Here is a 15,800-nt window from a genome sequence, read left to right as displayed (position 1 = left end):
CATTTACCAGGGATAAAACAATTATCAGTCCATAAATCACGACTTGAGTTTCCATGTACTCTGGAATGGCTCATGACCGATTTGCTACAGTTGTCCTCTCCCCAAATAAAAGATCTCTACTGAGCATTCGTATCCTACCTGATGACATGGGGATGTTGTATTTGTCTGAATGTCGCCTTCGTATGGCTCCCACATTGGGCACACTGGCTGGGGTGATTACTGAGGGTCCCTGGGTAATCGGGGTGACTGGGGCCGTTGGTGTGGTAGGGGTTTGAGGTAAGCTCTGTGGGGATGTCTCCAACATGTTCTTCGACATGGTGACACTAGACACCAGATTTAGCTGCAAAGGCCCGAGAGAAGGGCGGGAAAAAGGTAGAGACAAGAGAAAAAGACTTAAAAAGGTTTGACAAATGAGAGTGGATTCACTTCTACAGCTGTGTTGCCACTAATAAGCCGCAAAAGGAAGCAGCCAATCTCGACTAATTACAGGATGAAATTGTATCATAAGAACTCTAATTAGAGAATGCTGTTAGAGGTTATCTAATAATCTACTGCAGTGTTACTCAGGACTAACTAACTCCTTCTTGTCCTACCAGACTTCAGCCAAAGTGTATTCCCTTAGATAAAAGCCAGCTGCTGATTATCGACTGCCCTGTTGTTAAACAGTTCTAGCCCCCAGTGAAGCAACAACAGCAGCAAGGAGGAAGGATGCAGAGGTTTGAACCAATAGGACGTAAGAGGAACTTGCTCTTCTGTTACTGCCAGAATTTTTTTTCCCATGGTCCCAAATCTCAGCTGAGAGGCTCCAGCCAGCTGGAAAATTTTACGCTGACCTTTAGTCTCCTTGCTAATTTGGTGGAATGGTAATGACATTACTACATATTCAAACAAAATTGTCTTAATTGCAAATTAGCCGGAGGAGGCTGAAAATTTTCAAATTAAATCTGATTGGAGATGGAGAGAGGGAAATGGAATTTCCTCACTAACAATCATTTGTGGCATGTGTTAACAAATATAATGAAATGTCAAGTTTGCCAATTCCTCTGGAAGTATCATTTTCAATTTATGATTACAGTGTCACTTAATGCTGATGTACCCTGGAAAGTGGGTGTCAGGGTAGAAAAAAGGAAAAAGGTGAGAATGTATGCAAGCTCTTTAACAGTGTGCCCTTCCTTATTCCCCTCAGAAAAGCCCGGCTCTTCATTATCAAAAACTCATATCACCTCTGTCATATTTACCACACATCTTTTGTCATAAATAGTATCCAATTAGCAAAATTGTTATTGCAGGGCAGCCCATAGGATTTCTTCTATATATTTAAATGGCATTAATCAGAATAAGGCTCTGGTCCTCTGCATTCTATACAGGAATCTGTACAATCAAGGAAGAAAACTCATCTTCTGTCTTGTTTCTACAAAAAGTTGCTGCTGAGTGGCTACACGGTGACTGTCCAGCTTTTTGTATGTAATTTAGTAACACCTGCCTTTTAAAATCCCAAATACACTTCTTAAGATAAACCTTTTTTTTTTTTTTAATGGGGAGAAAATGATGTGTACAGCATTGATTGATCTTTCTTTGTGGATTTGCTTTACACATTTAGTCAGTAGAGAGATTTGTTAGGGAAACAAAAATTAACATATGCCAGCTAATTGTTCTTCTTTCTTGGGCAGCAGCCAGCAGAAGCACATTAGCAGTCTAATAATAACGACTGGCACCCTGAAGGCGTCCCCAAGTGCATCTGTTCTCAATAAACCACAAACTGTTATTCTGTTCGTACTCTAAGCCGGCAGACTGGGTTGGGAATTCTTTGTTACGTACGTAAATAAAAGCTGAGATAATGCTACTAAATGCTGCATTTAATACATTTACAAAGCCACTGGTGTAAGCTTCCCTGTGACAGGCCAGGATCTGTGTGTGGAGTTGGAGAACTGAAGAAAGATCCAGGTGCATCTGTGTGTGTGTGTGTGTGTGTGTGTGTGTGTGTGTGTCTGTGTGTTTTATCATAACACAGAATGTATACATAACATTATATTCAGACCATATCATCAGTGCTGCATATCTGCACATTTAAAAAAGGAAAACTGAACAACTTCCTCTCATACAATAGAAACTAAGCCACATGCATTACTCTAAATATTGTAAGCCAGCATAAAGCAGGACAAGTAAAACCAGAAAAATGTCAATTTGTAGGCCAATGAAGCACCTATCCTGATGAATACACAACAAGGCTCTGCATTTACTGAACATATCAAAAGTTATCAAAACAGGAAAAGTACATCTTCTTTTCTGTGCAAACTATTCATGTTTACAATGTTCCGGTAACTTATTCTGCATCCCATAATAATGAGCATACCATGTTTGTAGGCGTGCAATCAGAAACTGATAAAATAGAATTTATTATTAACTAAAGGGAAGCATGTAAAAGCCAGGATGAGCACTTAGGTACCTCGGCTCATCTGAATATAGTCAAGGTTGGGTGAAACTCATTATTCAGGACTCGCAGCCTTGATAACTTTGATTTTCATCCATCCATAGCATGGCCAAAAGGTACCATTTAATGAAGTACCATTCAGAGAGTAAATGGGGTCATATAATAGACAGTACGGTTGCACCTTGTGTTCATGTACTGATAGCTGTTAAGGGTGCAGTGATGAACCAACAGAGCTCATTTCTCCTTGGTAATAAATTCATGCTATTAATATTTATCAAATGTGTGGGCCGTCTCAACTGAGCCACTGCACATGAGACCATAAATCTCTACTATCATATCAATTTTGAAGCTTCTTTTGTACAGTGTATAAATTTTAGGGTCTTTTCGAGGGGTGCGAGTATTGACCACTCTTCTTTCAAACTAATTTGAGGCCAGTGGCAGTTTCCCACTTCAGATATGGCTGGTTCCAAGGGGAACTTTAAACTGTGGTCTCATTTTAAATCGCTCATCTAAGATTCTGTATTAATTGCCCACCATCAAACGCAATTAGCAATTCTTTCATGTGTGGTTTATGTAATGTAATACTTCAATTACATTATTCATTCAGGTTCTGTTTTGGATTATAGGCTGAAAATTCTTTATTAGTGTAGATGTAACCATGCTGCTGGAGTTTTAAAAAATTTACTGATTGAATAATTAATTGGAAAAGAACAAGCTGCAGATTCCTGATGGATTTATGAGACAATTATTCTGTCTCCTGATTATCTACATTATGCTATAGAAGCTATGAGGGGAAAAATTCTTCCTGAAAAGAAAGTCATAAATACTGTATCAAAAGATGCCTAAAAGTTTATTTTTAAAATTAAGAATGCAGATCACTGTATATTTTAAAATGTCATATGTCAGAGGCAAAGGGAGAGCCTTCTCTTTCTTTCTGTTAAAAATGTTTATGGTGCTCTACACTTAAATATGGCACAAAGGAAAAGCTGTAATGTCTTTGCAGAAATGCCTCAGCAGAGTTTAAATAAATACAATCTCTATGCAAAAAGGGCACATTTTGAATCATATTAATGAACAAGAGATGTCGAGACACTAACAGAACATCAGACACAGACAATGTACCCTGCCTTCTGCTGCCTCCCCTACTACAAAACCCAGTATTCCTTTTATACCCAGAGTAGTGCAGAGAGAAGAAAGCTGGCAATCTCTAATCATCAGGCTCTACAGGGGCCTTAGTGAAAAATATCCCACAAAGTTTCATTAAACTAGAGTCACTCAGTTGATTACTCTAAGTTTCTGTGCAAACATTGGCTCAGTGAGATAACAATATATTCTTTTTCACAGTCTATGTATATGACTATATTATGAGGTGGGGCTTAAGTCTCATATTTTTTAAGAAAAACTGTAGCTTTTGTTTTCTATTAGGGCTGATTTTCCCTTGGAGGTATGCTTTTTAAGTTAAGATCATGTAAAATATGCAGCAAAACATACCAATACGTGAAATACATTGTAACAGAACTGACCATCAACAAAATAGAACAAAACTACCTATAAAATACTATAATATTTTTTGAGAAAACATTTGATGAGGGGGGGAACGTCTATTCATCTGTATCCTGTGATGGATCCGAGTCTTCTGGGCCCACCGCATACCTTTCTATTGGTGATTGGTACTGAGCCTACTTCTTGTGGGGGTGGGGGCTCAAAGTCAGTTTCTTTTTAATATCTGTAAACCTATCACAGAAAGATATTCCCCTAGCTTCAGCGGCAAGGCAGTGATTTGGGCACTGATAGGTGTACTTTGTTTAGTGTCGCCCACGGCGTAGATTGGATAGATTTTGTAAAAGATAGCATTACTTTAAAAGAAACATACAATTTGACAAGCGATTGCATTTTACTTTCCCTTTATTGCTGTGCTTTTCATCACAGTCATTGTTTTCTAACTGTCCCTAAATGGTTCATCTTCTTAGTCTGTTACATCAGTGCAGCTATTTACTGTTTATAAAGCAATATGCACTTACGGGTTTGGGAGATGGTTTGGGCTCTGAGGGTCGCATGTGCAAGTGGGTCATCATCGCCTGAAGACGTTCGCGTTCTTTAGAAAGCTGTTAAGAACGAGTGAGATCAGGGGCGTTTTAGAAAGGACTGATCCAGCTATTTTATTGCAGTGATACATCTTATCATTGAGCTTGTCTCCCAGTAATGATTCCTGCATATAAAAGCTTGGGACGAGAAACTTAGCTGGGAGGAAACGCAACTTTTGCTAGAGAAGGAGAAAACTTTTGTAGCTTTTCTTCTGTGAAAGGTCAGGGAAAACAAATAACACTTCATCTTTTTGTCAATAAGAGAATTGAGGTCACAGTTGCTTCGACAGTAACAAGTTACCGAAACCATAAATTAGAAGGCCCACGGTGTCTCTTTAAAGTCCTGTGGACACTGTTAGCGATGGACTAGTGCCAACAGCTGTGAAGGGGTGAAGGGTTCTCAAAGCGAAGTGCCTGCCAGGATTGCCTCCACACTTCATGATTCCCACCGAGGTCCAGTTAGTGCCCCCCGCAATCTGCCATCATCAATCTAATTCAATAGAGTGACAGAGACCAGGCAGTGTGAAACGCTGAACTCTGCCACCCAGTCTGCATCTACACTTGCACTGGGTCTCATTACAACTGACGGACCTTACTTTTCCATCAGTCAGACACAGCAGAAAGAGAAAGAGAGAGCGAGAGAGAAAGAAGCATAATTGGTCACACTGCAGACCATATCATCAGCTGACCTCTTATGTTTTAGTCTACATTTTAGCAATGGTAAACAGATCTATGTAGCCAGAGCGCTTCTGTGACAATGACGCACTTTTCCACATCATTATTTAGCAACTGAAACATTTTCGCCTCTTCTCTGGTAAAAGCAAAAGCATAATGGATTGGAAACAATGTAAGATGGAGTACAGCAGAGGACAACCAACTTATATGTTTAATTAAACAAAAGAAAGTGTTAGTCTGTGAAAAACTCTTTAAGACGACATATGAACGGAAGCCGCAAAGAGGCACCAAACTCTAACAAGACTAAAACCTGGGGCGTTAGCATTGCTCTCTGATGTCTTACCATTTCTGTTTATTTTTGGAAAAAAACTCCATTTTACTGCTAAGTTTGAAAAATAAAACTTTGATAGATCTTTACAGTCCATGCAACACCATCTGTGACATACACTGTTTGTGATTATGCTAGCCAAAGACAAATTAGGTGCTGCAGGGTCTTAAATTCTGACATATGAACGACATATGAAGTTACAAAAACGAAGCTACTTTTTTTGTTCACTCATACTCAGAGAAAGTGGTCCTTTCATTGTAACGTACAATCCTGTGGCACGGGGGGAGGGGAGGGGAGGGAGGGAATCCAGATCAGCTTGTCTAATCTGTGCAGCAGTGTCATGACATGTGAGAGTTTGTGTCTACAGCACTGGAATCCTCAGTGGGAAAACTATAGATCTGAAGTCTGAGAGGACCTAAAATTTATATAGGTCCAATTTATAAGAATATCAAAATATTTCAATCTACCCTGTTATCAATGGTGTTTATTAAAAATAACTTAAGTTCCATGTATCTGAACAGATATTGTGCTAATCAAGTCAATACGATTCAGTTAGGAAGATCCGATCACTTGCTCAGGACTCAGGTTGGCGCACGAGAGCTCTGAGAAAACTGCGCATCAAGTGAGCACACGACAAACCTGTATTTCTAACTGCTGTACCACCTGCATTTGCACTCGACATTGGGCAGTGCTTCGGTCGTCCAATGCATGCTCATTGTTAAGGTGCCTATAAAACACAAGACACAAAACAGAGTGAAATGTCATACGTGGCCCAGCAAGACATGCTTGATTTTAAAAGCCCTCCCTCTACAAGGAACTTTCCGATTCCTCTGTAGTGGGAAAGCAGAATGCCTAAATGTGCTTCAATGTTTTGTGGAAGTTATCTGTGCGATACCAAGAGACTCTTCAAACAGCCCAAAAAGTGTGCTGTTTGTATATTGATTTTTAGTGAGAAATATCTTATGCCAGGATGTGATGTGAAGTATGCAAAGGTGGTGAAGTTTTCCACAGAAATAGCCATACCCACAATTAATGAGAATTTTGTTACTAATACATAAAATATATTGAAGATTCAGAATAGTAAGATTGACGCTTCATGCCAAGAGTCCTTATTACATAAACACAGTGGAAGAAGACATCCTAATGTTGTTATTCTAACCTTAATATATATGCTTATTATATTATACACAAGAATGATGATGTCTCCAATACATGGCTTCTTACCGTACCAAAGGTAAACTAATAGAGCAGCACTTTCAATAAGCATGGAAATAGTCAATAATGCTTGCTTTGTAATTTATCATATATTATTTATTTGATGATTTCCCAAACTATAAAAGTAATTTTCAGGTAATTCAGTTTCTTTTGGTAGTCTACTTAACCAACGGGTAAATGAAAACAGCAATTTAAGAGACACAGAAAGGGAAAAGGGTCTACTGAAGAAAACACATAATTAAGAATTCATATCATTACCTACATATATTTCAATATCTCGTAAGATAGTTCTAAAGCATTTTTTTGTAATTCTTGGCATACTGAATTCAAGAAATAATTCTGTTCCCTTTTTACTTATGCTCCTTGAAGAGTATGAAGCATAGTAAAAGATCGCATAGACAGATGTACGTGCAATAGAGGATAAGCCTTAAGGGATAAGTGGCTCAAAGCTAGCCTCTAAACAAGTGGGCTATCTGCTAATAGATCTAGGTTTAACCTAGACCTTTGTTTTTTTTCCCACTCCAACTTTGGTAAATTAGACCAGTTTGTTTTAACACCTTCTCACTGATTACAGCAACAAAACACCCATGTATCTTGCTATAATTGCCAGACTTGGCTGATGATAAGCCGTGGGCTAAAATAGTGAGGTGGATCAGGTCAAGCCTGCGTGGTGTGACCAGAGCACATGAGAGGTCCTTCCCACTCTTCCTGTCTGCTCTGGCTGAGCTCCAGCACAATCTGCTAGAAAACCTGGCTGTAATGAGGACCAGAATCATTCAAGCTTTCTGGAAAGAAGGCATAGAATGTCAGAGTAAGCCAGGGGTCAGTGAGTGGCATAGTGTCTCTAATTTCTAATAAACAAGACCGCATTAAAAATTATTCTTCAAGGCTTTGTCCTCCAAAACTTAATGAACAACAAAGCAATGTCCTAGCAACATTAACATAATAATTTGTTGCATTCTTAAGGTCTGGTGTTGCTGTATTTTTTTTTTTAATTTTGTGAGCTTTTTTCCTACCATAAACTCTTAGGGAAAACACATATAATTTATCCTGCAATCAGCCTAAAAGATGCGTATTTTTAAAGATTAGGATATAAATAGAGTACGAAAGATAAATAGATGATACAGTTTTACCTGAAAAGGTATATTCAGAATAACACACATTCTTCCATGAAATCACTTTTTAAAAAGAATTTTTATACTTGTTTACTTCTTGTTGATAATTATCTTATATTAAAAGAACTAAAAAAGAGTACAAAAATGTTTGCATTATATACTTGGGTCTTAGAGACCTATTCAATTTATCTCTGCAGCTTTTATTAGAATAGAGACTGGAGACTACAATAATAGTCAATGAGGTTTTGTCTTGATTGAATTTTTCAGTGGAACACAAAAGAACCTTGCCATTAAAATAGTCCTTTATTCTCCTGTATGAAGGCGAAAGGTTTTTAAAGTGTTGTGATGTTCAGTAATGAGCCTCTATCTAAATTATCATTGGTGACAAACTCACAAAGCACTTTTCGAGGACACATAGTTATGAAATGCCACGGCTGCCACTTTCTTTCCTGTAATTATAGGCTAGCTTGCAGCCCTTCAATGATCATTTATAGAACAGCCTCCAGTGGATTACTGAGAACTTGAAAAACACATACATACCTCTGCCACATCTCCCTTATCCTTTCCCTGCTATTGTTTACCAGTGATATGTAAAATAATGGCGCCTATTCATTCCCCCTACTTAATTATGCCAATCAAAGTACAGAAATAGTGTCGGGTATAAATACAAAGAAATACGACCAAATAAATAGGCTAAGTATTAACATTAAATTATAAATTTATGTATTTATGACTATTTTGTGCTCAAATTATTCTCTTTTATGTTTTTATAACCATCTCAGGTACTACATATTGCTGTTCAAAAATTCCCTATGATTTATAAATCAAGAATGAGATAATACTGAAAAATGAGAGGATCGGTGGATTTTTGCAGTCAGTGCCTAATTGCTGTTTCAAAATGCATATGCAAAGGGACATTTCATTAATCATTTAATCATGTCCCTTGCAGGAAGTTGGAACTAATGTTGCCAATACCCTTTTCATATGAATTCTCCATGATACCATCTCACGCATTTGATATATTGCCTATGTCATAAATTAGGGGTCCTTACAAAGGACCAAGCGGGATTGTTATCCCAGAAGATGCTTGTTAGAAATCCTTTATTAACTTTCTTGTTTTACTTATTGCTAGTTCTATTTCACAGCTTCATACTAGCCAACAATAATGCTTTCTAGTGGCAAAGGTCTGTAAATTACCCATGCAATCACTAACACCATTTCACAGGCCTGTTCTACTTCTCCTGGTCTGCTAACAAGGCGATTACACACAAATTACTGAATGCCTATGAAATATTTAAATGCATTCTACTCTACTATGCATTAATAAGAGCAAAGCAAGCTCTGGAATTCTGGTTAGCTCCAGTCCCTAATGTCCCCTAATGAGCCTCTTACGGAGACTGCAGTTCAAACAGAGAGGTGAAGAAAAAATGCAAAGGGGGCCTTCAGAAAGGCAGCGCTGAGCAAACATCGTGGGAGCCACTTCTAATTTATGGGTCACTTTATAGCTATATTGATTTTTGTTTTCAAAATGGAATAAATGATGTGGTCGACTGACGTCCTTTCAGAACTGCATTGCATCTGTGTGCTGGGTAGGTAGTGTGAACTACAGAAGGAAAGGAAAGAAAAATGTAAACAGGGAGTCAAAGTCTTTCCCAAAACAAGCAAACATCTCAGGAAGACAGAACGTATGGGGGATCTTTCCAATTTATTTAACACACAGTTCCCCTCAACGAAGCTTTTATGGTTATGGATGCATGTGGTAACTTCAATTATACATAATGCAGATTAGCAATTCAATTTTAACCTCTTGATTTTTCAAATTCATTTAAAGCTTTAGCATTTTATAAGCTAAAAAGGGGAATGTGCTTAAATCCAATTGTCTCTGAGACTATTTGAACAAAATGTTTCACTCACACATCACTGGGGTTTGATTTATTTTGCATCAAGCTTTTTATGTTTAAGCACTGACAGGAGTTTAAATACAAAATGTTAGCTGTCACTATTCATTTAGCTGATTACGTGAGATGCCTTAGTTTTGAAAGATGTGGGCACTGTCACCAAAAGAAACAACAGTCTGACAAGTTCAAAGAATGCCTTCTTGAGGTCATAATTTTGTAGCCATGCTGCCTAGTGAAAGACAAAGAAATAGACAATACACACTAAGTGAGAACATAAATTTTAGCATAGTCATCTGCAAAAGAAAGAAAACAAATTTCCACTAAAAAAAAAAAAAAGAACCTGTTTCCACAGCTTTTTTTACTGCTCATACTACAGTATCAAGTCTTAAAGCACCAAAAACTAGCAAGCTCCATTCATTGATGCTCATAGTCTAATTAATCTTTACAATGCTGATAGGTGGACAGAAATTTTAAAGAACATTAGCCATTGTGACTTTCGCAAAGGACCATATTTCTGGCTCTGCATCTCACGGTATGTTTTGTTTGCTGGCACCTGTGCGGACAAGTTCAAGAACACTTGTCTGCTAACTGGAATGCAACAGTCTAAACCTTTTGGCTTAAGCTCTGGAAGTCAATACGTCTATACTCAAGCTGACTTTGGTGCAACGGAATGGTAATTAATTCTGCAGTCAAACTACACTAAAGTTTTGTCAGATGTGATTGCACTTTGACATTTATAAGACAGTAATGAAGAAGTAGTGCTAAATGCTTTTAGAGATCTGGTGAGAGCCTCAAATACTGGTCAGGAAAAATATGGCTAAATTCTGTCAATTCTCACTTTCCTATAACATTAAAATTTTCTCCTGAAAGATGTTAGCTTGGACTTTGTCTTGTATGTTCTTCTGTTGCTGTAACAATTTTTGTATGAATTTTCATTTTTATTGATAGAAAATTATACTCCACTTGTTAACTAATGTGCAGATAAAATAAATTTCCTGAAAGTGATAATATATGGTCCCTAGAAGCCATATATTTATATATATATAACATATAATATATATAATTTATATATATATATAATGCTGAGTCAACTTTTTCTTGAAAAAATAAAGTACTTCATTAATAAAATATTTTATTTCTTTACAAATTTCTCACATAACTTTAAGAAAAAGATAATGACAACTTGAGAAATATGTCAAGTTAATATTTTATCTCAGTGCAGTATATTGGCATTAACTAGGAACAGAATTTATCACACATCTTTGAACTAGAAAATTCAAAGCATATACTATTAAAAATGGGGTAGAAGGAAGACCTTAAAATCTACTGGCATTAGTCTGTCAAACCTATAAGGATACTGGGTAGAAAAGTGGTCAGTCTTTGAAACCAAAGTTGATATGTAATTGGAGGAAAATGCTGCTTTTTAAATTGGTATTTCCCTGGTTAAAAGCAAACCCTATCAATGGACATGGGGAGGGACATGGAGGAGAAAGAGGGAGGGAGGGTAGGAGTGGGAGGAGGTGAGGGGGGAGGCTACAGCCAGGACACAAAGTGAATAAATTGTAGTAATAATAATAATAAAGAAAAACCAAACACACAAACAAAATACGTTTGTGAATATGAAAAAGGGCCATGGAGGATGAAATGGGAGTTCATACACAATAAAAAAAAATTAAATACTTGAGATGTGTGAGAAATGCTCTCCATGTGTCTTAAAAGAAACCATACTGAAGGAGAGGTATGTATGCATTTTCTCTCATAAAATGAGCCAGATTTTAATTTAAAAATATTTAGTGAAAGAAAATACGTTATAAGCAGGTAATTTTATAAATTCAGTTATCATTACTAGGGCATAGCATTGGTCACCTTAGAAAGAATCCCAGTGACAGCAGATAGTACAAAGTAAGGATGAAGGTGAAAATTATGGAATTATTGTTAAAATAATTTCGGTCCCTAGATTTTTATTCCACCATTTTTTGGTACTAGAAAACCTCAGCAAACCTACCTACCATCTTTTAAATATCCTCTGTGCTGGGAAAAAAGTATAACAGATTTCACACCCTGAAAAATGGCAGCTCAGAGTTGGTTTGGTGTAACAGACGTGTAAATTTTCATTTAAGTCCATTTCTAAAGAGCCGTTGTGATATGTGAAGCGAATTTTCTCTTAATTGGTCTGAAACTATAAAAGGTTAAAAAAAATCTTTATGGAAGTCTTCCTGTAATCATTCGTAAGGTATTATGATACCAAGTGCTTGCCTTGTTGTTAGGGTGCTTGGGCTCTGTCCTCCGCAGTCAGTCTACCATTTGTAAACACATCTTTTTGATGTTTCTGCCAACATCCTGGCAACAAAGCAGTGCAATTTCAAATGAGCTAATTAACTTAATTGTTGATGAAGCATGAAACAGTTCATTCACCCTGTTAGCTGCACCATGACAACACAAGAGGCTGAGCCTGCGAAGGTGCTCATCTCCATAAATGTCTGCAGCTCTGTTCAGATTTCCCCTGGACTGCGACCAGGCGCAGAAAATCATCCGTGAAAAGGGGAAGTTCTCATCTTCAGGAGAACCCCCTCAAGAAGCCTTGAAACTAAAATCCTGTAGGGAGATGTAAAGGATGCACAGCATTTTATTTTATCCTAGGTGAATCGCACAGTCTGCTTTCCAAACATACCGTCACAAATGGCAAAAAGTGGCAAGGGGAGTGAAATGTAGCTGTTTTGTCCAGTGTTAAACATCATTGACTTCGTTTTCGATTCTTGTTTTCAAATGCCATTATTGAAAGTAGATACAAAATCTGCCACTATAAATAGACTACAAAATACGTCTATTTTATTTCATATCGAGAGATTTTATGCTTATGCAAATATTACATGAAATTTTTCTTAGAGAATGCTCCTTTCTCATAGTGAGTAAAGTCACCATTATGGCAGGCTCATATTTCAAATGATTCAAAGACTTCCAAATAATTTGCAAAATAGGATAAAAATGATAAAATTTTATAAATATGAATAATCTATATTTTGTTTGCTGGCATCTGTGCAGACAAGTTCAAGAACACTTGTCTGCTAACTGAAATGCTACAGTCTAAACCTTTTGACTTAAACTCTGAGGGGAGGAGGACCTCCCCTATCAGCAGACTAGGGGAGGGGCATAGGGGAAGAAGAGGGAGGGAGGGTGGAGTTCAGAAGAGATGAGGGAGGGGGCCACAGCCAGGATACAAAGTGAATACATTGTAATAAATAATAAAAATAACTATGACCTATAAACTTCCTTAGCCTGATTTTACCAATCCACTTGTTGAAACAAAGTGAAAACCCAGGGTGCTCTAGACTAGAACCCTTCCTTCAGTTTTGTTTATTTTACAGCAGTGTACCAAAATTCCCATACCATCCACTTCCCTTACCCCACGAACAGCTAAAACCTACTTCAAAAACTGTCCAAAATCTTCACATATGCTTTCACAGCCTGGCCACTTGCAAACTCCGTGGCCATAGAGAGTGTGGGAGGCCCCAGTCTCCTCATGTGACGAGCTGTAGCAAGAGAACACAACGTCAGCTTCATCTCAGAAAGCCATAATCGTTGCAGGCTGCTAGCGCCTGTCAGGTTACGATCAGTGACAAACAGGTCAAAACAGGTCAATTCAGCTCAGAGCAGTCAGAAAAATTTAATCGTTCTATTGAATAGTTCAACTGCCAAGGCTAGATGATGTTCCAATTAGAGGAGAAATAGAGCCAAAGATGACTGTTAATAAAGACTGGAAAACTAAGAGGGCTCTATAATATCATATGCTAATCCTGCCACATGACCTTACTGTAACATTTTACCTCTAAATAAAAAATATAGAGCCTTATGCTGTGGAGTGGGAAAAATGTATTTTAATGAAAGCCATATGAAAATCAACATAATACTTTTGAAATGATTTTTTAAAAGTAATAAGAACATTAGGATCATTTAAACTAATATTCATGTGCAAGTCACATACATACATACATACATATATACTTAACATACATTCATACAAACAAACTTTCCTTCCTATTAGCTACAGGTGAACTGAAAAATCCTGCTTTGGATCAGTGTTTATAAGCAATATCTTTACATAATTATGGAAGGCCTTTAATAAATGGATATTATATCAGATAGGGAGATCCTAGAAAAACTAACATAGTTCTAAAGTATGCTCTCATCAAATTAATCTTGATTAAAACAACAGCATGAAAGCATCCAGAAGCATAGCATTCTGTAATAAAAGCTAACATGAAAATCCACATGTGCTCAGATAAATGCCAGGAACATTACCATACTTTGCAAAGTCTTCTACTTTAAACAGTGCTGTAATTACTTCTACGATTCTTTGAAAAAAAAAAAAATATGGCAATGCATTTGTTGCGGCTAGGCAAACATGTTATTACATGACAAAACCACCAACCCTGCACGCGTTCGCTGCGAGCCGAGCAGCTTGAGCGTTCAAGCCATTTTGTTACGGCATTCTGCACCTAATCCTCAGGCTTCAGGAACAACTTCTCATCTTCAGAAATTTCTAGACTATACACTTTATGTAAGTTATTTGACAAGGTTTGATTTGGGAGTGATGTGCCTAAACAAGTGGAATTAATGTGTAAGAAATACCTGGACGCCCCCAGCGGCAGGGCAGCTTCAACACAGCCGAGATAAAACGCTAAGATGGGAAGTTAACTCACATGATGGGTCGCAAAAGTCAAATGATTTTTCCTGTGTACATCTTCAATTAAACTTATTTAAAAAAAATCAATATGCATTCATTTCAAAATCTTTACTAATTTCATTATGCCACAACAATAAAAGAGCAACTTGGATCACCCATATTCTGGATTACATAATGTTCGGCTACCTTCTAAGTTCTAAGCACACACGTGAAGTATGAAGTACGGAAAATATGCATGATGCTCACATTTTTAATTATTTAGAATTTGAAAACTGCTTTTGCTTGAAATGGCAAAAAGTTCCCATAACTCATGTTAATTCCATAATATGTTATTTATCAGACTAGATCAATACAATCATTCCTTGTACATCCTCGGAAAGCTTAATTTCTTTAGGCATGCTCCCCAACTGCATCTGATATTCTTGTGGCATTTGAGGTCCTTTTATAGTTTTTATTATAGGTCCACAATAATGATTTCTCCTTCACTTTTTGTCCCTGTTCATTTTTAGTTTTGCCGATGAAAATGGAGATGTGAGCAGAGCGTACAGCAGAGGGAGAGGGAGACGTACCTGTCCCGCCTGGCATTCAGAACTGAAGACTGTCCATTCACTATGGAATGATGCGTTATTGGTGGTGAAGCTTTGGACGTGACGGAGGAGGTAGTCGAGGAGGAGTTGTTAGTCGTGAGGTCCAGCCCTCCATGCTTGATGCCATTGTCTTCCATACTGTGGACGCCAGTCACTTCTTTCCATAGTTGCTGAATCTCAGCAGGACTTAAGCCAGCTATAAAATGAAAGAAAGTCCCACTGACATAACGAGGTAATGCTGAATATGACCTTTGAGGGTTTATGAAAGAAATAACATCATCACCGACATTAATACATGATAAAAATACTCTTGTATCAACAATACCAAAGTATTTGCTTAATTTCAAATAAGAAGTTATTAATCTTAAAATAACAATATAAAAACAATACTGAGGACAACGGTGGTGGGAAATATATGGCAAATAAAAAAACTATATGTTTAAAAATTTGATATTAGGATTTGATTATTTAGGATTAACAAGTATTATCAGTGATAATCTGAGAATTTATAAGTAACATACTAAAAGAAATGAAAAGCAAAAAAAAACCCAACAAACAAGTCAAAGCAAAATAATTTAACACTCAATGAGAGAGAGAGAGAGAGAGATTTATCAATTATCTGGCCATTGTAGTCTTTCTAACAAGAGGCCAGGTATATAACTGAATTTCAATTTAGGTCCTAAAAAAACCAATCTGATTACCTAAATGATTCATTTAAGTATATAATATCTAAATCTCTTCTTCAGTTATTACCAGTTGATTTAAAAAAAAAATAAAGACCCC

At 37.1% G+C, this 15,800-nt stretch overlaps 1 protein-coding gene across 12 annotated transcripts in view; it reads right to left on the bottom strand.

Moving 5' to 3' along the window:
- Nucleotides 1-15,800, bottom strand: part of Foxp2 (forkhead box P2) — a 558,155-nt gene that overhangs the window by 31,737 nt on the left and 510,618 nt on the right. For 11 of the 12 annotated variants that reach the window (XM_060374230.1, XM_060374220.1, XM_060374219.1 and 8 more), the window contains 5 exons: nt 15,000-15,213; nt 13,172-13,276; nt 6,158-6,245; nt 4,453-4,536; nt 139-340 (listed from right to left, as the gene is read on the bottom strand). In XM_060374230.1, coding sequence (XP_060230213.1) covers nt 139-340; nt 4,453-4,536; nt 6,158-6,245; nt 13,172-13,276; nt 15,000-15,213 — 693 coding nt within the window. Of the gene's footprint in view, nt 1-138; nt 341-4,419; nt 4,537-6,157; nt 6,246-13,171; nt 13,277-14,999; nt 15,214-15,800 lie in introns of those variants that run through there. The other variant, XM_060374229.1, reaches the window with a different exon arrangement.

This window comes from Meriones unguiculatus, chromosome 21, assembly GCF_030254825.1.
Source record: "Meriones unguiculatus strain TT.TT164.6M chromosome 21, Bangor_MerUng_6.1, whole genome shotgun sequence".
NCBI lineage: Eukaryota > Metazoa > Chordata > Mammalia > Rodentia > Muridae > Meriones > Meriones unguiculatus.
This window is presented reverse-complemented; position numbering and strand designations above follow the sequence as displayed.